General features: G+C 30.2%; 2 protein-coding genes across 2 annotated transcripts; both read right to left on the reverse strand.

Moving 5' to 3' along the window:
* Positions 1-12,644: 12,644 nt before the first annotated feature.
* Positions 12,645-13,905, reverse strand: LOC114409104 (U-box domain-containing protein 26-like). The gene has a single exon (XM_028372415.1). It carries the CDS (start codon positions 13,761-13,763, stop codon positions 12,858-12,860), a length of 906 nt encoding a protein of 301 aa, XP_028228216.1. The 5' UTR covers positions 13,764-13,905; the 3' UTR covers positions 12,645-12,857.
* Positions 13,906-16,082: 2,177 nt separating this feature from the next.
* Positions 16,083-23,930, reverse strand: LOC114409106 (ER membrane protein complex subunit 1-like). The gene is made up of 12 exons (XM_028372416.1): positions 23,681-23,930; positions 23,225-23,352; positions 22,935-22,997; positions 22,086-22,207; positions 20,971-21,086; positions 20,085-20,886; positions 18,613-19,344; positions 18,071-18,292; positions 17,895-17,990; positions 17,571-17,765; positions 17,336-17,449; positions 16,083-16,649 (listed from the first exon to the last, which is right to left on the reverse strand). The coding sequence occupies exons 1-12, from the start codon at positions 23,779-23,781 to the stop codon at positions 16,389-16,391; spliced, it is 2,952 nt and encodes a 983-aa protein (XP_028228217.1). The 5' UTR covers positions 23,782-23,930; the 3' UTR covers positions 16,083-16,388.
* Positions 23,931-27,026: the final 3,096 nt, after the last annotated feature.

The following is a 27,026-nucleotide window of genomic DNA, read 5'->3' on the forward strand; positions in this document are numbered from 1 at the left end:
TTGATTATATCAGAATGAATTAGAAACTGCCACCTATACTTTTCCTTTTTCGGATGGACCAACCTATGTACTTTCGAATCAAAGCATTAACTTGAGCTCATTTGCCCAGAAAATTTTCCCTTCTGTGAGAGAGATGCAGAGAGTATTGAAGAAGCTTGCATAGGGCTTTTTCACAGATGCTTTGAGGAACATGGCTATGCTCGCTGTACACATTATATTCCCCCATTTGGACCCTGGAAACCATGGCTTCATTCATATATTAATTATTCAGTCTCGTATTCTTAAACTTAGGAACCTTTTTTCTTCTATTGCAACTTTTCTTTTCTGGGACCATACTCGGCATCTAATTAAGCAGTTAGGTGAAAAAATAAAGTACACATGTTGTACGGATGGTGTTTTGAATTTGAATATTGTGTATTCGCTGTAATTTGTATTTTGTAATTACCGGATATAACTTTTTGGCTTGATAAAATACCGAAATATATATATAGTATTTTAAGCATACCAAATGTTAATTTCTATTGGATGTAGAAGCCACTGCTTTCATTAGTTGTTTTGTGAGGAAACTGCAACTCGTCTTCGTGAAAGTTAATGCAACTGTGGCATTTTATCAATCTTAATTTGGATGTACTTTTATACTAAAGAAAAGTTCACCATAGTAAACTAATAGTGTTACTATTTAATTAATAGTAGTAGTTTTGAGTTTAAATTTCAAATATATAATTGTATTAAATAGTGGCAGAAAATATTTTACGACCTATAATAATTTTATTCAATTTAAAGAAAATTATCTCTCATAAAACATGCATGCGCCTAAAAAAAAGTACAAACTTTAATTAATGTCGGCAGTGCAGGCTAAAATTCTTGAGAAATATAGAGGATACTCATCCTAGTTTGGGTCGAGATGGCCCCAAGTTTTAGGTTAAGGAAAAGAACTTGCATGTGCATCCAATTCCTTATAATCTTGGCATGCCCTTCAGATTTTGAAGCAGAAACAATATACAAAGCCCTATATAACATGACCATGGAGGCAGGAACTAAAGCCCCAATGCAATTTTACCCCAGCATGAGCTGGCAGGTGAGCGAACCTTACAATGTGCGGCATCAATGTCTTGGTTTCACTTTAAGAAAAAAAAGGTACTTGTGAGAACGGGTTGATTTAAGTTTGAAATTTGTTGATATTAAGTAATTATTCATATATAATCACGCTCTATATCAACGTACGTTAAAATCAATTAGCAGTTTTCCTTGCTATATATGTGTGTTTTTTGAAATGAGTATAACTATTGAATCTCTACTGGGTGATTATAAAAGGAGGTGCCACGTGCTAACAGGAGTTCCCCACGTACACTGACACCTTCCCAATAAGGAGCATCCACCAGAGCCAGGTTGTTCAACTTTATCAATCCAGTAGTAATACTCTCCTTCTAAGTTTCTTATAACAATCTTATAATGTAAAAAGGAGGTAGGACAAGAGAGAAAATGTAAAATAAATTGACTATTGTGATGGAAAATGATAAAATAAATAAATAAATTATAGAAAAATAACCTAAAAAGTTATTATACCTATGTCATTATACTCTTATCTATCAATTTTGATCGGAAGCCCCACACAGGCATTAGCAGTGACAATTTAGGAGTCAGGAAGATACTTAATTATCTGAGCTAATATGCAAAGTATGCATTTGGCATTCCCTTACTAATTAGGAGCAATTAATCAATAAAAGATTATAATGGCCACGCCCAAGGGAAGAAGTTGTTTTGCATTAATCTGTTGGATGTGAGTATCTGATGTTGAGAGCAAGGTAGTGTTCTAGAAGGTGGAGTACTCATGCCATGAATGGCTAGGAATAGGATGAAGCAGTTTTGAGCCAATTGTGGGGGTTAACGTGGATGCATGATATGATAATGCCGGTGCCCCATTGATAATGGATGGCTTGATAGTTAGGTGGAGGCATTTCTATCAATAAGTAAAGACAAAGCTTTCATCATATTCAAGTTTCTTGAAATATATGCAAAAAATTATATATCCTTCTACTAATGCCACGTTTATTAACTTAATCAGATATGCATCAAAATATTTAGACAAGTTTTTTTTCCATCATAACATTATTATTATGAAGGTTAGTCATTTTTAGTGAAATTTTTCTTTTTAACCCAATATTTTACTTAATATAAGAGATTAAATTTAATTCCACTCAAATCAACAATTTATTAATTTTTTGATTGTGAAGGGACGACCTATATATAGTTTTATTGTCATAACCGATATTTTCAGAAACCATAAAAATGTAGAATACTTAAAAAGGTTTACTCACGTTAAGTTTTATTGTTATCCTCTCCTTTCATAAAATTGGTTATCTACCTTTACCCTAATACTTTACAGATAAGTTGTTTGATAACAATTTTTCAAGTAAATTACACTTTTGTTCTTAAACATATATTTAAATTATATAGTCTTTTCCCTTTTTAAAAAAGTTGCACACACATTATACTTTAACTTATTGTAATTAATGTAACAAGTTAATTTATTATTATTAGTATTGTTATTAGGTACTATGAATGAACTTTTAACACTGCCGGCTAATTTTAAACATTGTGTTAAAAAAACTGAACATCAATTAAGATGAAATGATATTTTGAATGTCATTACTAGAAAAATGTAATTTAACAATCAAAATTAGAGACTGAAAACTTTCAGCAGCTATCAGAGCAACCGAGGTAGCGACCGACCAGCTTTTGTCTCTAATTACAACCAAATCTAATCATGGTGGCTAACTTGTGACAGCAACTAAAATATGGGTCGTTGAACTCTTTGGTTGCTATATCTATAAATACTAAGTACTGTTGCAACCGAATTAGGGACCGAAGTGAACTTGAAGATAGCAACGAAATACAATTCGACTATTGTTATGATAATAGTGATCGAATATGATTCAGTCGCTATGCGATCATAATAGCGACCAAATATGTTTCGGTTGCTACAAGACAAAATAATATTTTGAAATTAGTGATCAAATGATTTTTTGTTCAAAAAATTAAGAAACTAAAATTTTAATTTATTATAAATCATAATAAATATATAATATACTTAAATACATTTTATACTTGAAAAATATTGAAATTAATATATTAGTAATATTTTAAATTAACAAACCAATATTTATAATTTTTTTAAATCATAATAAATATATAATATTTTTTTATTATACTATGATAATTTTTAATAAAATTAACAAAACCAATATTTACATTATTTGATTATGATAAATAAATCATGCTTATCATTAGTCTTTTAATTTGTGTTTTGTACAAAGTAATTGTTTATTTTATATAATTATTTAAAAATTAATAATAAATAAATACCAAATTGTGTAAGCAAGACCCAATAAGATGCAATGTGTAACTTATTCATTCACTAAAATCCCAAATTGATTTTAATTTACAACTTAGTTGCAAAATTCATCCCTCAATTTTGCCTATTTTACCAAGTTGATCATCCTATTTTTTAATTCATTATTTGAGTCTCCTATATTTCAAAATTCACTATCTTAATTGTTTATTTTAACTACGTAGACTAGACTACAAAGTTGACCAACATTTTTTAAAAGAAATAAAATTTTAAAAATACATGAAGAAGGACAAGAATCATGGTCTTTAGAGTGAGAAACATACTCCTTTACCACTACACCTAAATGTTCATTTAAATATTTAGTGTAAAATATAGTATTAATATAAGTTTTATGTGAAAATAGTTTAAAATTCAAATTTTGTTCTTTTTTAATTTATTATATTTTTATAATCTTATATATTATCTTTTAAAATATAATATATAAGATTAAATTCTATTTTTCACATAAATTAGAATATGTATATTTATATAAGTTTTATTTTTATTTATATATTATATTTATCTTTTAAAATAATGTTTTTGATTTAGTGACAATATTTTTTATATATATTAAGATATCCATGTTATTTATTGTAATATAGATAAAAAATATTGGCAATAAATCGCATACATAAATATTTTAAAAAATAAAAAATATTATCATTTAATTTAATTATGTATCTTTACTATATAATTTAATTCTTTAAAAAAATTACATACCTCATTAAATAAAGTTAAATATAAAATAAAAAATACTATTATAATAAATAAGGAAATTATTTTAATATAGGTATAAAAATACTATCATTAAATCATATATATAAATATTTTAAAATAAAATAAAATATTGTCATTTTATGAAATTATAATTTATATAAAAAATATACATTAAAGATAAAATTTATATTATATCTTTATTGTATAAAATAAGATTTGAATAATGTGATAAAAAAATACATAAGATTATGTAAATATAATATATAAAATAAAAATAAAGCTTATATAAGTGTACATATTCTAATTTATGCAAAAATATAATTTAATCTTATATATTATATTTTAAAAGATAATATACAAGATTATAAAAATATAATAAATTAAAAAAGAATAAAGTTTGAATTTTGAATTATTTTCGCATAAAACTTATATTAAATGAACTCTTACCTTTGATTAATATCTTTTGAAATTATTTACACATTTTTATTTGTTTTTCTTTAGCTAGTGTTAAATGTTTGTGATTGACTTGTATGAACTTTAAAGCCAGCTATAGTAGATTAAAGTCAATTTTTTCTTATATTAGTGATGATTTTCTTGAATATTAATCCTTATTTGTCTACACATTTAATAATTTATCTTTATATCTCACTTTATATTGCAGGAGAAATATCAATATCATTGAGAGAAAATCTTACAACATTCGATAGAGAAAGACGTATCTACACAGGATTCCCCTAACATTGTTATTTTTATTAATGATAATAAAATATATTTGAATGTTATTGGAAATCCAAATTACAAGGGGAACGTATACGGCTAGGTACTTTGAGCAAAAGGTTTAGTTGCTCAAAATGAGCTCCATCTACTTATATTGCTCCTGTGGAAGACCAAATAGAGAAAATGCATGAGACAATTACTAAATTGAATGTTGAGCTTTTGTCAGAGGCAGATAAGGAGAGGACACTTGAGGAAAAGATCAATGTTGCAATGATTTAGAATCATGACCACCAAAGTTAGGAGATGCAACAACAAATTTGAACAACTTCGTCAACAAAATGAGCAAATGCAGCGTATATTACAACACTTACATATTCAGTCTATCATGCTAGCTCCTAGTCCATCGACTACCACAACATTTGAAACTAAGCACTATGTTGACGATGCTTAGGTTGATCGTCCTCATGACATGTCAAATGACCATCGACTCCTGATTATTGTTTATTTTAATTTGATTATGTCATGTTATGAATTTTAACTTTATTAAACTTTGACATTGCATTTTATTAAACATTGAAAACTTTGAATTTACACTCTATCAATCTTTAAATCAAAACTTTGTTATTAGCTATATTTACACATTATGAATGTCCACTTTTATTTATAAGTTTGATTATACAATTTAATTAACGATTATATTTATAATCGATAATTATTAAGCAGGTCAAAATATAACAAATAAAAAAATAAAAAGTACATCATATTTTTGTTTAGCAATTGAATCTGTGACCAAATTGTATTTTCAATTAATTTTGTATTTAAAAATTAAATATTAAATAGCAATCGAATTAGCAACCGAATTGTATATAAATTCTAAAATTAATTATTAAAAAGCGATGGACTTATATTTTTAATACATTTTATGATAAACTTAGCCACAAAAAATAGCAACCGAATATTATATTAATTTATTTTATATTTAAATTTTACTATTTATTAGCAACTAAATTAGAGACTAACAATTTAGTGTGCTGAATTGGTCCCAAACAAAATAACAATCAAATACCTAACAACCGAATAAGAATTCGGTGATTAAGGACTTAGTGACTAGGGTTTTTGCAACACAGAGAATTCGGTCGCCATTTCGGTTGCTAACATTTTTGCGACCAAATTTATCGATTTAGCAACCGATTTGTGCAGTTGCTAAATCATTTTTTTGTAGTATGTTTATATTAATGACTTTGAAACGATACTTATATTTTAAAGTACTAAATTTTACTGTTATTTTAAATAAAAAATTATATATTGACAATGTTTTGAGTCATAAAGGTGGAAATTTTGACTTTAAGATGTTCATTTACATTAAAGTAGGCTAAATTATAATGCATATTAATCTTTTATAGATTTTCTTAGAGAAATTAATCTTTTAAAGATAGAGAGTACTAGTATAGTTCTTAAATTAAGATGGAAGAAATCTATAAAATTAATTATTTGTTTTTCAATCAAATCCATATGTTGGAAGAACTTTGTATTATATTGTTAATCGAAAACTACAAACCATATAATCAAATAGAATATTATTATTTTATCTATTTTCTTTTTGTTTACACAAGGACGGTAACACCTAAAAAATGACAAATTAAAGGTGCAAGTAAACAATTAATTTAAGTTTGTTAAACTTTAAAATAATTATCTTAAAATAATTCAAATAATAATTGAATGATGATATAAAACTGTTTTACAATATCAATATGTAGACATTAAATTATTTAAGATTTAACAAATTTATCATATATAAGGAGTTATGATTGGATGATAAAAATGATTTTATAGTGAGTGTTAGAGTATAACATTTTTTCTCTTATAGTACATCTATATGTTTGTTCCCAATGTATAAGGGTTGGAGTGTACCTTTTGTACTCCCCTTAGTAACATTTGATTGCCTATATGTAAAAAAAGATGTGTCAAGATTAAACCGAAAATACGCTTAGCTGTTACTGTTTTACTTTGTGTTTCAAAATCCTAAAATGAAATTCATTTTACCTAAATTATTAGTTAAATAATTTTGTGCCAACCAAAAAAATTGCTAAAAACCCAGTTTTATGCGTTGTAAATTGATCAAATTAACAATCTCATCAAAACGTTTTCAATGTATGACTCATCATTGATTGAGACGGTAAACATGAATGAATAAGAAGTATATTGAGCAAGAAATTATTATAATTGGTCTCGGATCACCACTTGATCTATAATTCCGACCAATTTGCATGATACGTATTTAAGTATTATTAATTATTTTTCTTTAAACTACAAAATTTAAATATGTATAACATAGATATTAATCGAGATCATGAATAGGTGATCCAAAATCACCTAATAACTTATTTTATTGAGCATGCTTTGTAATTGTTGAAAGTATAGTTAAGTATTGGTTCATGTCATTAAAAGTATAATTTAACTGTTGAAAATATAAGATCAAAAGCAAATGTTGTAAAAATGTTGAATATTGGGGCAAAATGAGTTCCTCATGGAAGAGACGAAAGAGGTGGAAATTAAAGCGATCTAGAGTAGAGTTTTCATGGATTATGCCACTTTTATTGCCCTAAAGAAATATGTTCAGATCGACTTGTTAAAGGGAGCGAAATTAATGTATTAAGATCGATGAAAAAGTTAAAATCTTGACTATGGGATATATATATATATATATATATATATATATATATATATATATATCCAGGAAAAGATGGACAATTGCTTTAAAAAACTATTCAATGACGAACACAAATTTAATTTTTACTATATTGATCATTATGATAGGATAAACACTTGATAGAATAGGAGGAATAATACCTTTTTTTTATCTAGAATTTGGTAGCGTATGGTGAAAAGTATGTGGTGAAAGAAACATAGAAAATGATCGATAATGACGAAATAGTAGTAGGATCAAGTACTCTACTCATTGAGATATGGAAGGATTTAGGAGAAAAGGATATTAGTTGTTTAACGAATTATGAGGTCTAATAAAACGTTGAATAAGGGGAGGAAGGTCACTTTAATCCCTATTTATAAATCTACCAAAAAAAATTCCTATTATAAATAAGGCTCATATTATATTTATAGTCTCTTAAATTAAAATCTGTATTTTTAAATTCTTTAAATAAAATTTTATATTTTTTAATCTCTTAAATTCTGACGGAAATATTAAAAATAATGTTTTTTTAATTTAAATGACTAAAAAATGTAAATTCATATTTGAAAGACTAAAAAAATAGACTCTTTAATTTTAAAGAATTAAAAAATATAATTAAGCCTTATATATGTATAATTATACAAATTTTGTGGGGATTAAGCTCATGAATCGTATTATATATGAAGCTACGAGATAGGGTAATTAGGGGGATACTTTTAAGACAAAAGATTAATATTTCTAAAAGCATTATTAGTTTTGTCAAAGATGTCGGTTATAGAAGCAATATATATACTTCCTGTGATGATTAATGAAGTGATAAACAGGAAATAAAAAATACTTATATATAATATACAATTTTTTTTATTGATTTGGAAAAGTGAATGATTGATGGAGTCCCAGTGTGCATTGTCTATACTCAAGCAATGAAGGAAATGTATAAAGGAGTCATGACTAGTGTGAGAACAGAAGGTAGCTAGGATCGCAATAGATCTTTCTATAGTTATAACTTATAAGTAATAACAAAAAACGAAAACTCAATACAGTAAGATTGATATGTTGTGTTAGATGAGTGAACACATTAGATTAGATAAAATTAAGAATAAATGCATTAGAAACAAAAGTTAAAGTAACATAAATGGTAGAATATTACCTTAATTAAGTGTGTGGAAAAGATATAAGAACCCGAGTAAGAAGAGTATATTGGATGCAAGTGTAGCTTATCATTATAAGCTAAGAAAGACGAAGAAACACTATTAACAGTATCATTAAGAAGAATTTAATGGTCAATATTTGTTTATAATTAAACTTGAGTAAGAAGAGTATATTAGTTGCAAGACGCCTTATCATTAGAGACAAGACCGGAAGACAGAAAAATCCTATTAGCAAATCCATTAAGAATAATTGAAGGCTCAATATTTTGTTATATAAACCTTATTTACAATAAAAAAAATTATGACGTTGTAATTAATTTCATCAAATAAGAAAAACTTGATAATTATTGTTCATCAAATAATCTAGTTATTGGTGAGCCCATGAAATCATGATTATAAGATATATACTAAAAGGGTGTTTAGAAAAGCTTATTTGAATTTATAAAAAAGACATAATCTTAATAAAAGTTTTTTTAGTGTGTATGGGTAAATAGTTTAAATGACAAAAATTAATAAACTTTCATAAGAAAAAGAGATCTAATTCATAAATTCCACTGTGAAATGTAGTAAAATAAGTTTTTTAATAATTTTTTCATAAATTTTATTCATAGAATTAATTAGAAAATCATATATCATTTTTATAAATTCTTTCAATACCTTTTTTATACAAACGTTATGATGAATTTTATAAATAAATACTTAAGTAAAATATTTATTTAAATTCATATAGTAGTTCTTGACTGAATGCAAAAGGATAGTTCATAGTTGTGACGCATTGCTTGATCGATAATATATTAATAAGAATGAATTACTCTAAAAATACGCGAACTGAGAGTGTATGGCTCTACCACCCAACATGGAGATTAACTGCTATGAAGTTGCCTTAAATATTAGGATATATAATTTGTCATCCACAACGTTGGTCCTATATACACTATAAAAAAAATCTTAATTATTTTTTAAAAAAACTAACAAGTAAATTTAATACATGTAACTTCATTTGTTTATTTTTTTCCCTGTTTAGAGATCGAACTGATTTTCTTATTTTGGCAAAAGCAATTCACATGAGTTTAAATTAACTAGCCCCACAAGAAATATTTTTCCACCAATTATGCTACCATGTGTAAAGGGTTCAGGAAATGGAGCCATCACTCTGTTCCACTATTATTCTCTCCCAAGTCTGACATATTTCCTACAGAAACAGACACACATTTTCAGCAATTTCTGAAACTTAACCCCACCCCACGTGAACCTGACACGCTCAATTTCAGGATATTTATTATATATAAACTACTCTTTACATTGCTTATTCCCTTAATTTGTTCCAGCTCAATATCTTCAAAAATTGTAGCACAACTCAGCATTGGACATTACTCAACATTGCCCTCAATCCAGATGCATGCTTCTCTGGAATCTATCTCCTCAACTCAACAAACTTTTGTGTATTAAAGTTTGCCAAAAAAAATTATATCTAAAGAGATAATAATTGATATGAAAAATTTACGTGATTATTATTAAGAAACATAAAATATTAATATGAACTAAAGAAGCCGGTTCTCTTGGGTTTTAGTGTGTATCTAGTGAGCATTTATAAAATTGATTTTGATTAAATTAATTTTATAAAATTGATGTTTGTTAAAATTAAATATAAAATGAAGTAATATATGAATGTTTCTATTCTAGCTAAAAGCAGTCAATAAAAAAAACATATATATTCAACATAAGAGTTGTCTGAAATTACAACAAGCTTAGTTGGGCGTGAGTAATAATATTTGATGCGTGCCTCTTTTGAAGTAACTTTGAGCATCTTCAATGTAAGAATTCAAATTAGATTTTTAAGTCTCTTCTTAATTAGCATGTGTTTGGTTTCCGTTGGTTTTAATTGACGCATCTTGCGCGTCATTTTTGAAGCATTCATCAATACTAGCTCCTGCATCGTTTTATACTTTTTGACGTGAATTTGCTTGTAGACGTGGATCTGAATGTTAAACCAGACACACGGGTAGTTAATATTTTAACATGCACGTAGTTTTGAATGTTCCAACTTATTCAAGTTATTTTCTAAAAAAGCAAAGAACTTATTCAATTTCGGTTTTGGAATTACCGAATTAGGCTTTCAGTCCAAAAGATAAGTCTGGCTCAAAATGGAATTGGGTGAGTTTGGCTTGTGGTATATTCACAACTTCTTCATCCTCCAGCTCAGTTAGCTCCTTCCCCTCTCCACTTTTATGCAGAAAATATAAGTATTTGTGCCTTCAATGCGAAAATTGTTATGGAGCCAATGCAAGAACCAAATCAATATAAATATAGCAGCTGTACACTTTCAACTTCCGGGAAAGCTTGTTTCTGCTCGAAAAGTAGAAAACAATGTAATCTAAGTTCATTGTCAATTAATGATTAACTTTGTGGAGAAAGAATGTAGAATTTCCTTCTTCTTTTTTGACTGAGTTGAAAATTTAGTAAATTGGATTTCAGAAGCTTAACAAAATCAAGATAAAGATACTTCAAGGTTTAATGAATAATTATAGAAATACTTATACATTATTCACTAACAAAGTCCTCAGCAAAAATTGAATCCCTACTATTACCTAAATATTGTGGAGGAAAAAGTATGCAATTACCTAAATTTAAAGATTAATTATGAGAAAATAAAATTTTAATTAACATTCCTACTTGTGAAAAAGTTTGGATTGTATGTTTCTTTTTCTAATTTTAATGCTGTGAGATTTTTTTCACGTTTTCATTTAACGTTTGTTGGCATGTGATTTTGAGTTTAACCGTTGCCAAAATTACTCAAAAATGTCACCCTACATTATTGAATGCAAGTATAAAATGTTGAAAAAAAATGACGGGTGAATACCCCATTTTTACATGACACTGGATATAGAGACTTTCTTTTTTTACATAAAGTAATAAGATAAGAGATAGAAAAAAAGAAAAATATTAATAAAATGTTTTGAAGTAATTAAGTGTTCACATGTGTAAAATGTTATACTTTATAAAAAATTAATTCCGCGCGTGTCAAACAGTCGGTAAATATTAAAAAGGCAACCTCCTCCTTGACCAGCTCCCGTGTGTTTGATTTGGTGGGAATCAATTTTGGATTTAAAATTAACTTTAGATATATTTTTATATATTTAATTTTATATTGAATTTTTTTTAAAATTAATCTTAAATTAAAGTAACTTTAAGTAACTTCTACATTAAATTTAAATTTTAATTAAGATATTTACTCTTAAATTAATTTTATAATAAAACACTCAAACATAAATCACATCATTTAAAAATTAATTTTTCAAAATTAATTTCATTCAAAATCATTTTTTTCAAATTCCATCCAAAACACATACACACTAATGTTTGAAGTTACCAGTTAGAAGGAAATATTTTGTCCGGAAAAAAAAAACATTCACAACTTGGTAAAATTAATTAATCTAACAGAATTTTTTTATACATAATACTGGACTCCATAACCCGAACCTACAAATGACATCAAGATTTGAAATAATAATTACACCTCCCCTCCATCAAACCATTTGAACTCTTTTATTCCCATAATGTGGATAAAGAACAAACACAGTACCTATTCAATCACCAACAACATAAACTGTTTCCAACACGAACGACGTTGATAGTCCCAAATAACAACCAACCACGATACCTATGCAGCAGGTGCTGATTGATCCTCTCAGGACAACGACACAGAGAACAAGTAATAATAAGCCTTTTAATAATTAGTGTTTTTAAGATATTAAAGAAGTAGAAGAAAAAAAATATTTATTGTATAGTTCACGAGAGAGTATAAAAAAAATCATACTCAAAACAAGTTTATACATCCCAATAAAAAAATTTCTTTTTTTAATTTCTTAACCTATATTACAAGAGCACTAGTTAACATTTACCTAATAATATCACTAAACTGGCCAGCCCGAAGAAAAAACAATATACATTAAGTTTGATAATACTGTAACAGAAAGCAAGCATAACAAGAATAATTCAAATTACTGTACAGTCCAAAAAATTTGAGAAAAGAACAGTGTTACTTTGTTTTACAAAGGTTTTAAACAACAGTAGTTCCCAATTCCGATCAGAGGTAATGCAACTGCAATTATGGCAAAAAAACGTTACATTTTATCTATTATTTCTCGTGATATTAAAAAACACAAAGAACTGTGGCTGCAATTTAAAATCTTCAATTGCCGTCGTGAGCGTGAGTCTCAGAAGCTTCAATCTCAGCCTGAGAGAGTTGTTGCAGCGTCTTCAGCAGCTGCGTCCCTTTCCTCCTCCCCCTGGCGCTGCACTCGCCCTGCAGGGCGAGTTCCACCGCACGCGCCACCTCTTCGGGAGGCGCGGTGTAGTGGTTCTCGGCGCCGGCGGCGCCGTAGACGACGGCGAGGGCTCCGATGGCGTACTCCTTGCCCCTTGCGGCGGTCTTGGCCATCATGGTGACCATGACGGGGACGGCGAGGGCGTGGGCGCGGAGCTCCTCGGCGCCTTCGGGGAGCGTGCACATGAGCTCGAGGGCAGCGAGGGCGCGCTCGGCGGGGGCGCCGTCGAGGTCGGGGGCGGCCTCCACGACGGCGGAGACGGCGCCGGCCTCGACGGCGACGCGGCGGTTGGCGTCGGAGAGGCAGAGGGCGAAGAGGATCTTGGTGGCGGGCTTGGCCTGGGCGAGGTTGGCGGTGAGGGCGCGCATGAGGTTGGGAGGGCACGGCGGTTGCTCTTGGGGAGGATTGGGGACAAGAGAACGTTCTAGAAGGTTGAGGGCTGAGGTGGGGTCGGTTGATAGTTGGAATTCTGAAATGTGGAAGAGTTCTTGGAGGTTGTGGATTTGAGGTGGTGGAGGTGGAGAAGGAGGATTAGTGTTTGTTTGGATGAGGTTGTTGTTATTGTTATTGGTGGTGGTGTTGGGGGTTGGAGGAGAGAATCTCCACTGGGTGAAGCTTTGGGAAGTGGCGGAGGAGGAGGAGGTGGAGGATTCGCATTGGAAGGGAGGAGGGGTGGTGGCGGTGGGGCTGAGGAGGGTTTGGGCGCAGTGGCGGAAGAAGGCGCATGAGAATAGTTGGGTTTTGAGTTTTGGTTGTTGATGGGTTCTCATTGTTGAAGGGAAGAGAGAGAGAGGTGTGTGCTACTGGCTTCTTTTTGGGTTTGTGTGTTTTGTTGTACGACGTGTAGTAGCTCTATTATTTCTGTCTCCTTCGTGAAAAACAATGGAACGGGTCAAACGTCAGTGAGTCACTTCCCCTCCTCACCTCCTCACCTAGTCTCATCCAATTTATGGATTATTTTTTTTATCAACAAATATTAATTAAAAATATTAATAATCAAATCAAAAATTGATGTGATCCTGCAAGACACTTAATCAATGATTAACCATGGAACCAATGAGTATTGATTAACATAATTTGGTCTTTGTTAAAAAGAAATTAAAATTCCATATCTAATCTTAAGAAAAGCCAAAAACAAAATTTACATCACAAATTAATATAATTTTATAAATTCATTTTTAAGTTCAAATTTATTCATGAGATTCTAAATCAAAATTATTTATTAGCAAGTAGTAATAACAAGTATGAAATAATAAAATTATAATAAGAATATGATAAATTTATATATTATATATGTTATATAATTTATCATACTTTTACTAACAAAGCAATATGGATTATTGGTTAATTCTCTTTTATTTGAGTAGTAGGGCATAGGATTGAATCTTGTGGTGGCAACAATCTTTCAATTTTTTTTAATAAAGTTGTAGAAGATTTGAAATCTTTCTCTCTCATTTTTTTTTTTTATTTTAACCATCCAATCAATCTTATATACAAAATTGTGGAAGATTTGAAGTTTTTCTCTCTCATTTTTTTTTTATTTTTTTTAACCATTCAATCAATCTTCGATTTTTACGCATTAATCTTTTTAAAGTTACATTTTTATATATAATTATTTTTTTAATAATTGAGGGGGAAGAGAATAGGCTAAATGTGAAATGAAATAATTGATATAATAAAGAGCTGGAGATGAAAAATACCATTAAAAAAAGAGATGAAAAATAATGTTGTAGGACTTTGTCATACAAATAATATAACAAGAGGAACGTTAATCTCACACTCTCTAGTATCCTTCTTTTTCAACACCCAAATATGACTGGATTAAAAGAATGTTAGGAAGAGGGTATTAAGAAGTTTATACATCCATTTCTTTTCAATTAAATCTCAACAGTACAGATTAGATACGCATTTAGTGAGTTTCTGGCTTTCTGCTATGGTCAGTTTCGATGAATTAATATTCAATAATAAAGTATATAGGTAGGACATATAATTAAAATTATAAACAAAAATTGGTAACCTCTTTTTAAAATAAAAAACCTACGTCAATTTATGTAAAAAGAAAAAAAAAACCTACGTCAATTATTAGTTTGGTACATATGACATCAATTTATCATATAATATGCTTAAGAATTTTATAATTATGACAAAAATATACTTTTTATTTTTTATCTGAAAATAAAATATTGTTATTAACGAACGTTAAGTTCAAGATTGAGATGATAAGATTCAAAGCATTGATACAGGAATAATGGCGTGGAGCATGCTGAAAGCCAAAGTGAACGAACTGTTAAGAGTTAAGACGCACGCTCATCTTTAAATTACTATCTTAAATAGTAGTGAGTCTCTCAAAGATGATACGAACATACGATAGACTGTATACGTAAAAAATCCATTAATCTATAGTATTTCTTTACAATCACCCACTGTTTTCTTCCTTCCTTTCTTTTACTTTCTCTTTTCATCCTATAACCCATTAAAATGTTTGAAGTGCTCCAACATAATGATGTTGTAAAACAATTTAATTGAAATGAAATAGTGATATAATCTTATCATATATTGCTATATAATTAAAATTATTAACTTTTATAATAAATAGTATTTTAACCTACGCATACTTGTTTGAATATCTTTTATATATAAATTATATTTTAATTTAGATTTATTGAACAATATTTACAAATTAATTTTATTAAAAATAAGAAAATTTTAATGAATGAGATCAATATGTAGTTCTTTTAAAAACTGTAGAGGATCTCAATCCATTATTTCGATACATTGAATACCTGGAGCAACGCTGAACTAAACAATTAAACTACTGCAGTTTCAATGTATCAAAGTAATGGCTCCGGCATAAAAGAAGCATTTACTAATATTTTACCTTAACAACAATGATAAAACATTCATGACAAACCTAACCTCTCGCCCTAACACAAAAGGCTTCAAATACTAACGACCAAAATATTGACAGTAACAACCGTACGCTCGTATATTAAAATATCAAAGCAATTAAAATTAATGAACTGGTTGTAACTAATTAGAAAAGGAAAATGATTGGATAGGAGATCAATAATGTTTTTGCGACCTCGTAGTTGAAAATGAAACATTGCACTTAGAATAGGAGCAAAATATTTCATCAACATAAGCCTACCATACTTATTTCACAATGCCACCGGCCTCGGAAGTTTATGATTATCTTTCATACTCCTCAATTTACATCATTAAAATTAAAAGATCCTCCATTCAACCTCAAACAATAGAATGTAATGGAATTTTACATTACTTTTGCAATTCAAGCTACAAGATTTCAAAATTCGAACTAATAACTAACAAAGAAAACAGATAAACCTACTTAAAACTTGAAAACTAGAGATTGCAAGGCAAAAATGGAGGACAGATCATCTCCATTTCTCTTGTAGATCTTTCCTCTGGGATAATACCCAAGTGACAAATATTGCAGCGACAAGTGCAACAATTGTAAGAAGAAGTAGAGCATAGCTGAAATCTTCAGTTAGTGAATCGTAAGTCCTAGAAGGAGCAATCTGAGTAAAAAATAGATCTACTCCATAGGCAAAGACGAGGGATGTAGACTCCAGCTTGGCAGGCACAGTTACAATGCCTCGGAGACCTTCCACTTTAAGGGAATGTGTAATGTAGGACTGCAGAAATTCAAGCAGAACGAATATGAAATTCATGTTAAGGAGTACATTAAGCTCAAGGAGAAGCATGGGGTTGAAGTTATTGATAAATACAAAACTCGCTAATATGTATTTTCTTAAGTAGACCTACCACCCTTCTTGCCAATTGAGGGAAATATACAAATGATGACCACAGCAAGTAAAAGAAGGGATTAAAGTCAAGCTGGGCTCTTCCACAAGCAACTTGTGTATTGCAAACAATCTTTGTTTGCATTGCAGATAAGTCCAAGGAGGAAAAGGGGGAGGACCTATAAGTTTATAACCATACCAGAAATGACTGCACACTTTATTCATGCATGGAAATGGGTGAACGTTATGTGCTTAGCCTCTGAACTATCCTAAGGATAAAGAGCATAGCCCTTCAGTTTTTTGTCATCCAAAATAGGTCCCCAACCCCTATCCTCTTTTCAATGTACTCTATCCCCCTCACCAAAAAAGTAATTTAATATTTACTATGAAAAAGGAAATAATTCTAGACAGATTAAGAAAAACACGCTAACACCGTACATACATTGAGAATTATCATATGCAATGATTGCAACATTTGTTAAGTTTTTTCTTTATTTCATACATATAGAAAAAGAACAAGGATATTTTTTTTGGTGTGTGGGGGTATTGAACAAGAAGAAATTTAAGAGACTAAATACCTGAGAAATGATGGGCAATGAATCGGTAAGAGGAATAATTCCTTCTTCTTTTTCAGCTTGTGAGGGATTAAGTGTGCGCCGGGGATCCAAAAAGCGTTTATCAAGTGCCAGAACCTGGAAAAAGGTTCCCAGTTGACTCCCTAAATGTAAGATTTTTTTGATACAAGGAAAAAAAAAAGCAGATTGTCTCTGTTAATCTCAAGTTGAAAAACTCAGTAGTGTAATTAATTCCAACCTGATCACCAATTGTTCCAATAAGAAGCTGCTTAGAGGTTATACCCTTGGCCGTCGAAGTCACCTCTATTGCTTTCACAGAATGGGTAAAAAAGTATGACTGTGATTTTGTAACAACTTCTGCTCGATAATAAGCAGAGATGGGTGATGTAAGATTATGCTTCCCAAGAACAAACTTCCAGACATCTTTGTTATCCTGTGAATTACATTCAAGGATATCACATCAGAATGAGCATAGATTAGTACCCAAAAGAATGATAATAACATATGCCAAAACAAGAGAGGGGGGCTCATTAAATGAAGATACGCAAGTTAAAAGACATACCGCTCGAGACTGATCATAGACCTCAACAACTGACATCTCATATCTGTGTGCTCTGAGATTAAAATAGTGGTAGACAACCCAGTTTTCACTAAATACCTATAGAAGAAATAATCATGTAAGAAATTCAAAAATTTTAGCTTTCACCTTTTAAATGAGAATGTGGTTCAAAAACTTACAGCATGAACAGGACCCTGGCAACCATGGTGTGTCATGCGATGCAATATGCGACCAGTCACAGTATCAATGATATAGATGACCAACGATGCCTCCTCTGGGGTGGCTGTTCCAATTTCCCCACTGGCTTTTGGTGCTGCATTTGCGACAAAAAGTACATTCTTCGATACATACTTATACATGACATCGTGGTCAGTCATAACTTTTGCTTGAGTATGAACAACCTAGATGGAAAACATTACTCTACATGATTATTGGTAGATAAAAAAATTCATTTGTAAAATCCTTCCAAATTTAAACCCACTCTTTAATGCTATTGATTAGTAATAAAACCCACCATAAGTAAAAGGCAACTTCTAAACTCCTATTTATTAGAAGCAATAAGGATTTTAAATAATGCAAGTTTATATATCTGACAGAAGATTTATATTTTATGAAAACATGAAAAGGTAACTATAGACAAAGTACAATATAACAATCAATTTTATTTTATAAAAAAAATGCTCTTTTAATTAATAAAAACTCAATGCCAAAGGCACCATACCTCATTTGATTTTCTTGTTACTGTTGCAATAATCTTTTCTGATTCAGATGGGAATACAATAGACCATAAATTCCTGAAGTCAAAGCAGTATTCATCCACTACTTTGTGAATGCAATTGCTCTTCAAGGCATGACCTCTGATAACACCATTATCAGCATCAACTGAGTACCAGTACACATTTGAAAATTCACGTTGCAGAATGCCAATAGCTTCAGAAGTTCTTGGGTATAGGTATGCATATCGGTTTATGTCTATAATTAGATGCAGACGCTGTTCAGTTGAATCAGTATAAGGCAGTGGAATAACTTGAGCAACAGTATGAGCAAGACTCAAAGAATTGAGTTCCTTCCCTGTGTATGCATCAATAAAAGAAAGAACAGATGGTGCAGCCAAACTTGGTCCACATCGCCCAACTACAAGGATAGAAGGATTCTCATCCAATGCATGATGATGTGGAACCTGCCACTGATAAATGTTAAGCCCAATCGGATGTTCACACACTTCTGTTTTACGCAGAGTATGAAGTAGAATAGACCAAACTACACGCCCATCTCCAGTGTGCAAAGCAAAAACCTTTCCTGCCCTTGTAAGTACTATAAGCAACTTACGAAAACCATTATGATCACGAGTCATTTTGCTTTTCTCGGAACTCCTTAACCTCAGCGCTTGAATAGCTACTACATCCTCAGCACTTGCAATCATTAAAGTTCCTTTGAGCTTCAGCACATGTCCCTTTCAATAATAAATCATTGCATAAAAAATCTACCGTTAGAAAAGTAGTTAATGATATCCACATAAAAACCTCAATCCCTAATCTACAGATATAATAAAACTATCTACGCAAGTTGCACATCTCAGCATTCTGTTATTTTTCCCCCTCCAGAAGGCAATTTGGTTGTCTCTGTGCGAGTGAAGTGCAATTTTGAATTTTTGATTTTATGGGTTGAGGGCTTTTTCCCATGCAAAGCATGGGCTTGCTGCTGGCTGTTCTAATTTTAAAAAAAAATAGTACACACACAAAATTAGAGATCACTTTACACTAGTGTAAGTCAAAGTCACTTGCATCATTCAATAACTTTTAATTGGACAAATCTATATTAAGATTCAAAACTTGCTATTGGATTGAAAGTTCTTATTATATAGATTATATCTACATGTCTTAGAATAATCCAAAATTACTTGATACACCATTGATATACATCACAGTAAATGTTAATGTATGCTTTTGAAATATATAAAATAAGAACCATTTGATCATATTCTTGCTGTTGCTTAATTATTTTTTAGATTTGACACAAATAAGGTAATATACAATTATATTTCAATGTTGGATCAGTAAAAAAACACAATATATACAATGTTATTAAATGATGTAAGAGTGCTAAGTCTTGCATGGTTACACCAGTGTAAACCAATGTGTGCGTGAGAAATTATGCAGGATGATATCCTGATTAAAATTATCAAAGGCATACCTTAAGCCATTCAAAGAGGTTCTGTTCCACTTTTGCCACAGATACACCTTCCTTTTCCACAGGTAGTTCAGATGCGGTTACATCTACAACTGATGCAAGACCATCCTCTCTACTCCAGACAATTTCTCCTTGTTGTACTAATAAGAGTGAATGATCCTCCATTACCATCAATGCTCTAAAACCGTAAGATCTATCTGTCCTCACATAATTGTTTATAAAAATCTTATCAACGTTCCCTCTTTGATGGTCTATTACTACTCTTTCCTTGAGCAAATCACCATTCCAATCATTAACATCCTTTACAAATAGGTGAATTTTACTGTCTTCATGTTGAACAAATGCAAAAGCATGTTGACCCTCTGGAATTGACAAAGCATCGCTAACAGCTGCTGCATTATTAATTTGGTCAACCAGCACCAACTCACCTTCATTTGTCACTTTAATTAAAAGAACATGGGAATTGATACGTAATGCAAACAACTCTGGAAGCCTTGATGGTAATAATACTGCCTGTCCAGATGAATCCTCGATGAGGTCTGAAATAGGCTTCTGTTTGTAACTAATCTCTCCATTCTTGATGTTTATTGTTAGTATCTTAGACCTCGTTTTATCCAACACAACAAACTTATCACCTGAGACTGATAATAATTCCCCAAAAGTATCACAAGGAAGTGCTTTATGATCATTCTTTAGCAATTCTCCATTCTTAGCATTCAATCCATACACATAAAACTTTGAAGAACCAACAAAACCAGCTACATATATCTCGTCGGTAGACTGAATAATATGGTTAACCTCAATGCTGAAAATATGAAGATAACAATGTTAATGGAAAATCAAGCTTTAAAAAGAACATTTTGCTAATTAAACTCTAAATCTGTCATACCTTTCACCCACAAAATCTTTCTTCCAGAGAACTTCACCATCTATGCTGGAAACAGCATGGAGACAACCTTTACCAAAAACAAGGATCAAATCATCCTTGTCGGCTTTCAGGTTTTTCTGCACAATTAAAAACAGCACTTAATTGAACATGTATGGAAAACACTCATAGACTCTTAGGTTCAGCTACAGTTAAATAAAGCAACAGGTTTGTGACAGCAAAAGGGAAGCCTAATGCAGGTTCATGTTACTGATCACAAAAAATACTGAAGGTGCTCATTAGGTACATGAGGAAACTTCACTGGATAAGGGACATGAGTCCAAATAATTTGATTGGCCAAATTACTTCAAACTTTCAGACTCTGTTGAATGAAAGTAACTTAGTTTTGGGGCTTCCACACATGCAATAACAATAACAGTATTTTCCCACTAGGTGGGTACTGGTGTCACCTACCTGGAATCGTGTATTGCAAACAACACCATCCTGTTCTAGTGTTCTCTCAAAAACCAGTGTTCATATGCAGAGGAAGGAAAAATACTGTGGAAATGTGTTTGCATTAGCACCATGCACTTAGCTAGAAAGGGAGGCTTGAATCTACAAGTATCAAGCTAGGTCACCAAATTGGCATAGGCATTTAACTCAATTTATATTTCAAGGAGGATTTCTCTAATTATGTCCAAGGTAGAAGTCTAAATTTTTTTTTTTTTGTCTTAACCCTCCAGTTCATCAAGGGAAAAAGACCCTGACTAATTTGGAGTTCGACCGGGAGGTAAGTAAAGTCTGGCCAAGAATTGTTTCTGTCAAGAATCGAACTCGGGTACTATCTGAACAATTCAACCTTAACTTCAGCACATTAATCACTTGTGCCCAATTACTTGGTTGAAAATGTTGTGCCTATTAGAAGTCTAAATGTAATACTTATGTTTCACTCTATATGAGTCCTTTTCATCACTCTATAGGATGTTATACCCTTTATCAAATACTATTTTTTTTCGCCTTTTACAATTTTCAAACTTTCTTACTTTACCCAATAAGAAAAACACATCATATTTCAGATAAATCTACAAATATATATATATAGTATTTAGAAAATCAACAACAAAAAGCTATTCACTCACTGGAATGTATAATATTGACTTTGATGCCACTGATCCCTGAAGGAAAGACTCCCAAACCATCTGTCCATCAGGAAGGTTCCATGCTCTCAATATACTTCCATCCGAGGAAAGAGTTATGACATCTGAAGCATTTAAAAGAAAACTTAATGAATTTGATCACCAATGTAAGCTAAACATTTAAAAAAATCTCAATACAGAAAACAATTTACTCTAACAAAGTAACAATAAGCTGACAAGCAAATATTAATTAATGAAACTTGAAGCTAAGAAATCATTGTAAGTCTGTGATAATGTTGTGTAGTCATGCAAACATCAGACATCCTTCAATTGATTTTACATCATTACTCAAAAGGGACAATAAATACAAAGAACTTTATTGCCTTCAAAGATGCATATAACCAAAGGAGATTTGGATATTAGACACTTAAAATTGGGGAGGAAATGGAACTAAAAACTTTTATCTTTTTTGTGAGAAAGCAGTTTAAACTTTGATGTCTTCCCACAATTAGAGTCATGCAAGCATGTTGTTGACGAGCCTGGGATCTAGATCTCCAATTCCAAGATCTTTATGTGCTACCACCACGGTTGAGAATTACAATAGAAAATTCAACAACAGGATTGGCTTTTGACTATGCATTTTATGAGGTAATATATGAGCATCCAGTTGATATCCAAACATATATATATTTTCAAGGGGCATAAAAGTTTTGAATAAATTGAACTGAGTACAAAAAGAAAAAATAATGGCAAAGGATCAACTGTAAAAGTACAGTAAAACTTCTTTGTAATACAGTAAAGAATAGATAGCATGTAGTATTGTTTTGCACAGTCAAAGGTTAAGCATAATACATTTTCCCAGGGCAATGTCAAGTCCATCAACAACATCATTGGTCCCAAGAACATGCCTCCAAACTGCAAGCAACAAAACACAGTTCAGCATTTTCTGATTCTAAACAAAGAAAACAAATAGCTAAGCAAGCAAAGGGTATTGCTGGAGAAGACTTGATTTACTTTTAAACCAGTTCAACTTTATTAAGTACAACGTTGATCGTACTTTATTGGAGCTTCATAGAGAACATTACATTCATAACAACTAACTTAATGGAGTCCGCAAGGGAAGTTAAACAAATCAGACTTACAAATCTCTCCACGACGAAGGTCGAGTGAAGCTACAACATTCTCTTCGGTGGATACTAAAACACGCTTGCGTCCAGACTTTTGAGTATGGAACAAAGCGTGCTTTACTTTCCCAATGTACTGTTGATGCCTACAATTAGTATCCAAACATATTCAGTAGTTACTAACATTTAAACCACATAATACGCAAATCAGGCCTTAGAATCAGAAAATTTCCTGTCTAAACATGGTTCTACTCAAATGGATAATCGTTCAATAAAGCAATTGAACTTTAGATTAAGCTGCAAGTAGTAACAACATCAACAAGTTTCAAATTATAAATTAGATGAAACCGAATTAAAACGAATTGAGTTGGAGGAATGGAACGAAAAAAAATCGAATAACCGCACGTGTTAAGGGAGCATTCAGTGATGGAAAAACCTTTGACCGTGTGAATAAATAAGAGTAATTGAACTCACCAATCCATGAGGCCAACTTGATCTTCGTAAAGCGAGTAACTGAGATGAGTAGATGAGAGAAAGAGTAGAAGGATGAGGAAAACCCTAATCGTCATGGCCATGGCGATTTAGCCACAAGCACGGATCTGAAGAGTGGGAGAGTGGGAGTATTCTGTATTTGTGTTGTTCACAGTGGGAAGATATAAGCCGGCTTCTCCCGAGACGCAGACTTTCAATTCCATGTTAACAAGGTAACCAAAAAGAGAACAACGAGGGCTTAGAATTTTCGATATAAAATATTTATGAAATTAATTTAGATTAAAAATAATACTTGTAAAAAAATAAAAATAAAAATAATCTCCTCTTAAAGCTGCATATTCTAAAATAGATAAAAGTAAAGTATGTAATATAAATCATTGAGAAATTAACTGTTGGAATTTTAGTATATACGTACTTTCTACATCAAAAGTATATACATACTTTGTCATGCATGCCTGTGTAATATTTGATCATTATTTTACTCAACAATGATTCGAATTATTTAATTTATCTTTTAAATTGAAGTGTTTTTGTACAGCATTTTTTAAATTGAATTGTTAGATAAATAATATCTATAAATTAAAATATACAATTTGGAGAGTGAAGTTCTCATTTTTACACTCTCAAATAAATTTTATCTATATTCTTTTTTTTTTCTTTCTTTGGAGATGCATTTCATACCTAATTTATGCAACTAGCTAAAAAACTTATCTCTTAATCATTATAAACTATCCTTCTTTAACTTACCCTACTTTACTTTTACTCTAAATTAAATTTCAATATTTGTTCTTAATTATTGTCATTAATTTTCTCTTTATGTTATAAATCAGAATAAACTTTCAGCCTCGGTTTTTCCAACTAAATAGTATCAATGTTCTTTCTTTCTATGGTTTGGAGATTCATTCCATACACCGCACCAAAAAAATTATCTATCAACTATTTTAAAACATTATCTTTTTATCTTCATTTATATAATTGATCTTCTTAATTATTCATTTCTTTCAATCTATCATATTTTATCTTTATCAATAAATCAAATTCAAATGATTTTTTAAAAATTATTAACACTTAAAAATAATCTTATATCATAATTTAAATAAATCCCTTAATATTATCTTTAATTTTTACATATAACAAAAAAATCATAATTTAAATCATAAATTGTAACACGGTAAGGAATTCATGTTTTAGCACTTACTCTAAAACACAAGTGGGCCTTAAATAAGCACTATCATGGATTTTGTGCATGTCTCTAGTTTGACACTTCAAAGCAAGAAGAATCTAATAGGAGGTTTGGTTCGGTTATTTTTTGTTTTCATTTTTATTGGAAATAGAAAATGGTAATAAAAATGTATTTGGTTGGATTTCTAGTGAAAATATTCTTTCAAACAAACCAAAAACTGAAAATAATAAAATTATCATTTTGAGTTAAAATTAAAAACCTCATTTTAAAAACACATTTTTCAGTATTTTTATTTCTTAAAACAAGAAATCAAATCAAACATTTTTTCAAAATTCTAATCTTTTCAAAATGAAAAAAAATTTTAAAAAAATGAAAATAAGAAATCAAAACATATAATAAAAATACCTTGAGACGCTAATCCGACACTATTAGGATTGACTTACAACTTATGCAACGAATATTGACTAGTCGACGCTACAACTACAAGTGCCACCACTAAAACCACCAACTCAACCCAAACCTTCTGCCACATCTTGAATCTCCGTTTGTGCTCACCGTTTCAGAATTGTTATTTTAGCAAACATCATACAACTAGCTAAAGAGACTAAAATAGTTATTGCAATTACAATTTTAGCAAACATTGGTAAGGATTTGAGTTTACTGAACAATAAAAGAAGAATTGTCACAAAGATTGATTAATATTGTTTTCTTTTCTTTTTCATTTTTTTTCTATCACAACTACATCGTTAAACTATACAATTTTTACTTCCAAAAGTGGTGATTTCATAATAGTAAGCACAAATAAGAATTGAAGTTGTGATGGAGGATTTAGCTTGGTTGATAGGTTGAGTAGTAAAACTTACATGATGTTATAATTAACGAAAATACTTATGACATTTAAAATGACACGAGGTTAAAAGACTTGAAGCACGATATGAAAAAGCTTCAAACATTAGTATCTTTAATTGCAACTCCATACCTAAATGACTAATAAAACTATTTATCTTGATTAAAGAATTCAAGTATCAAATTATTAATATTATCATAATTTATGAGTTTTAACGCAGAAGAACATTACTTTGTTCTCTCATATCATACTTACACTCCCAAAATCATTGAGCTCTAGAGTATTTGAAAATAAAGTTTTACTTAATTAAAAACATCTTTAAAGGGAGGCTTAAATTAATAATTTGCGCTAAATAAAAATATATTGTATTCATACTCATTTATACATAAAATAATATCTCAATTATTAAATGAAAACTTTGATTATTCACTCCGACACTTATTTACTATAATTCTACTATTATAATTGATTGAGTAAATGTGATGACATGTAACGTTATAGTCACACACTCTTTCGTAGTAGCCACACACTATCTAGTTTCAAAGTATATTATTTTTAACGTGGTCATATTATTCTTTTTCCAGTAAAAAAAGAGTGTATTATTTTCAACGTGGTCATATAATGGCTTTGCGTTTCCACGCTTTCTAGCTCTGGCCTTCTAAATATCCCCAAATAATTTTTGTAAAAAAAATAAAATATATCCTCAAATAATTGATGAGGGAGGAAAAGTAACCAACTAAAAAGTAAAGACAAAAGTCATCACATAATTAACACAAAAAATTGCAAAAGACAAAATTAAGAACAAAACATCAAATTTTAACCAAATTCTTATGTTTTTTTTTAATATTCCTATCATACTCTATAGTCTACATTATACAAATTGTTCGCTAATTTATCACAAATATAAATATAGCACTTTACAACAATCGTGATCATTTAACCCAAGGATAACATTAACTAAGAAAATAATTATTATACTGTAAAAAATAATTTTTATAATCGTTTTGTTAATATGATGAATGCTCAGTGATAGAAAAAAGAAACAGAATAAGCTTAAATAAGTTTGAATTATTCTATCATATCAATTTAGATATTTTGTGATGAAAAAATTAATAATCTCCATTTCATTACATGAAAAGTGAATATATTAATAAAGAAATTAATAAATATCAAATTGATAAAAATTGAAAAATAAACACATTAAATAAAATGACTAAATTAAAAACATAAATACATTAATGAGATAAACAAATACATTAGATTGAAAAACATTAAATTAAAATTATATTCCCCATTTT

Source organism: Glycine soja, chromosome 4 (assembly GCF_004193775.1).
Source record: "Glycine soja cultivar W05 chromosome 4, ASM419377v2, whole genome shotgun sequence".
Taxonomy (NCBI): Eukaryota; Viridiplantae; Streptophyta; class Magnoliopsida; order Fabales; family Fabaceae; genus Glycine; species Glycine soja.

Excerpts from the sequence above, each read along its gene's own strand:
- LOC114409104 (XM_028372415.1), bottom strand. The coding sequence starts at position 13,763 with ATGAGAACCCATCAACAACCAAAACTCAAAACCCAACTATTCTCATGC.
- LOC114409106 (XM_028372416.1), bottom strand. The coding sequence starts at position 23,781 with ATGGCCATGACGATTAGGGTTTTCCTCATCCTTCTACTCTTTCTCTCA. Across the intron at positions 18,293-18,612 it reads TAACAAGAAAATCAAATGAG|GTTGTTCATACTCAAGCAAA; the intron begins GTATGGTGCCTT and ends TTTTCCATCTAG. Across the intron at positions 17,766-17,894 it reads TCTATGATCAGTCTCGAGCG|GATAACAAAGATGTCTGGAA; the intron begins GTATGTCTTTTA and ends TGTAATTCACAG.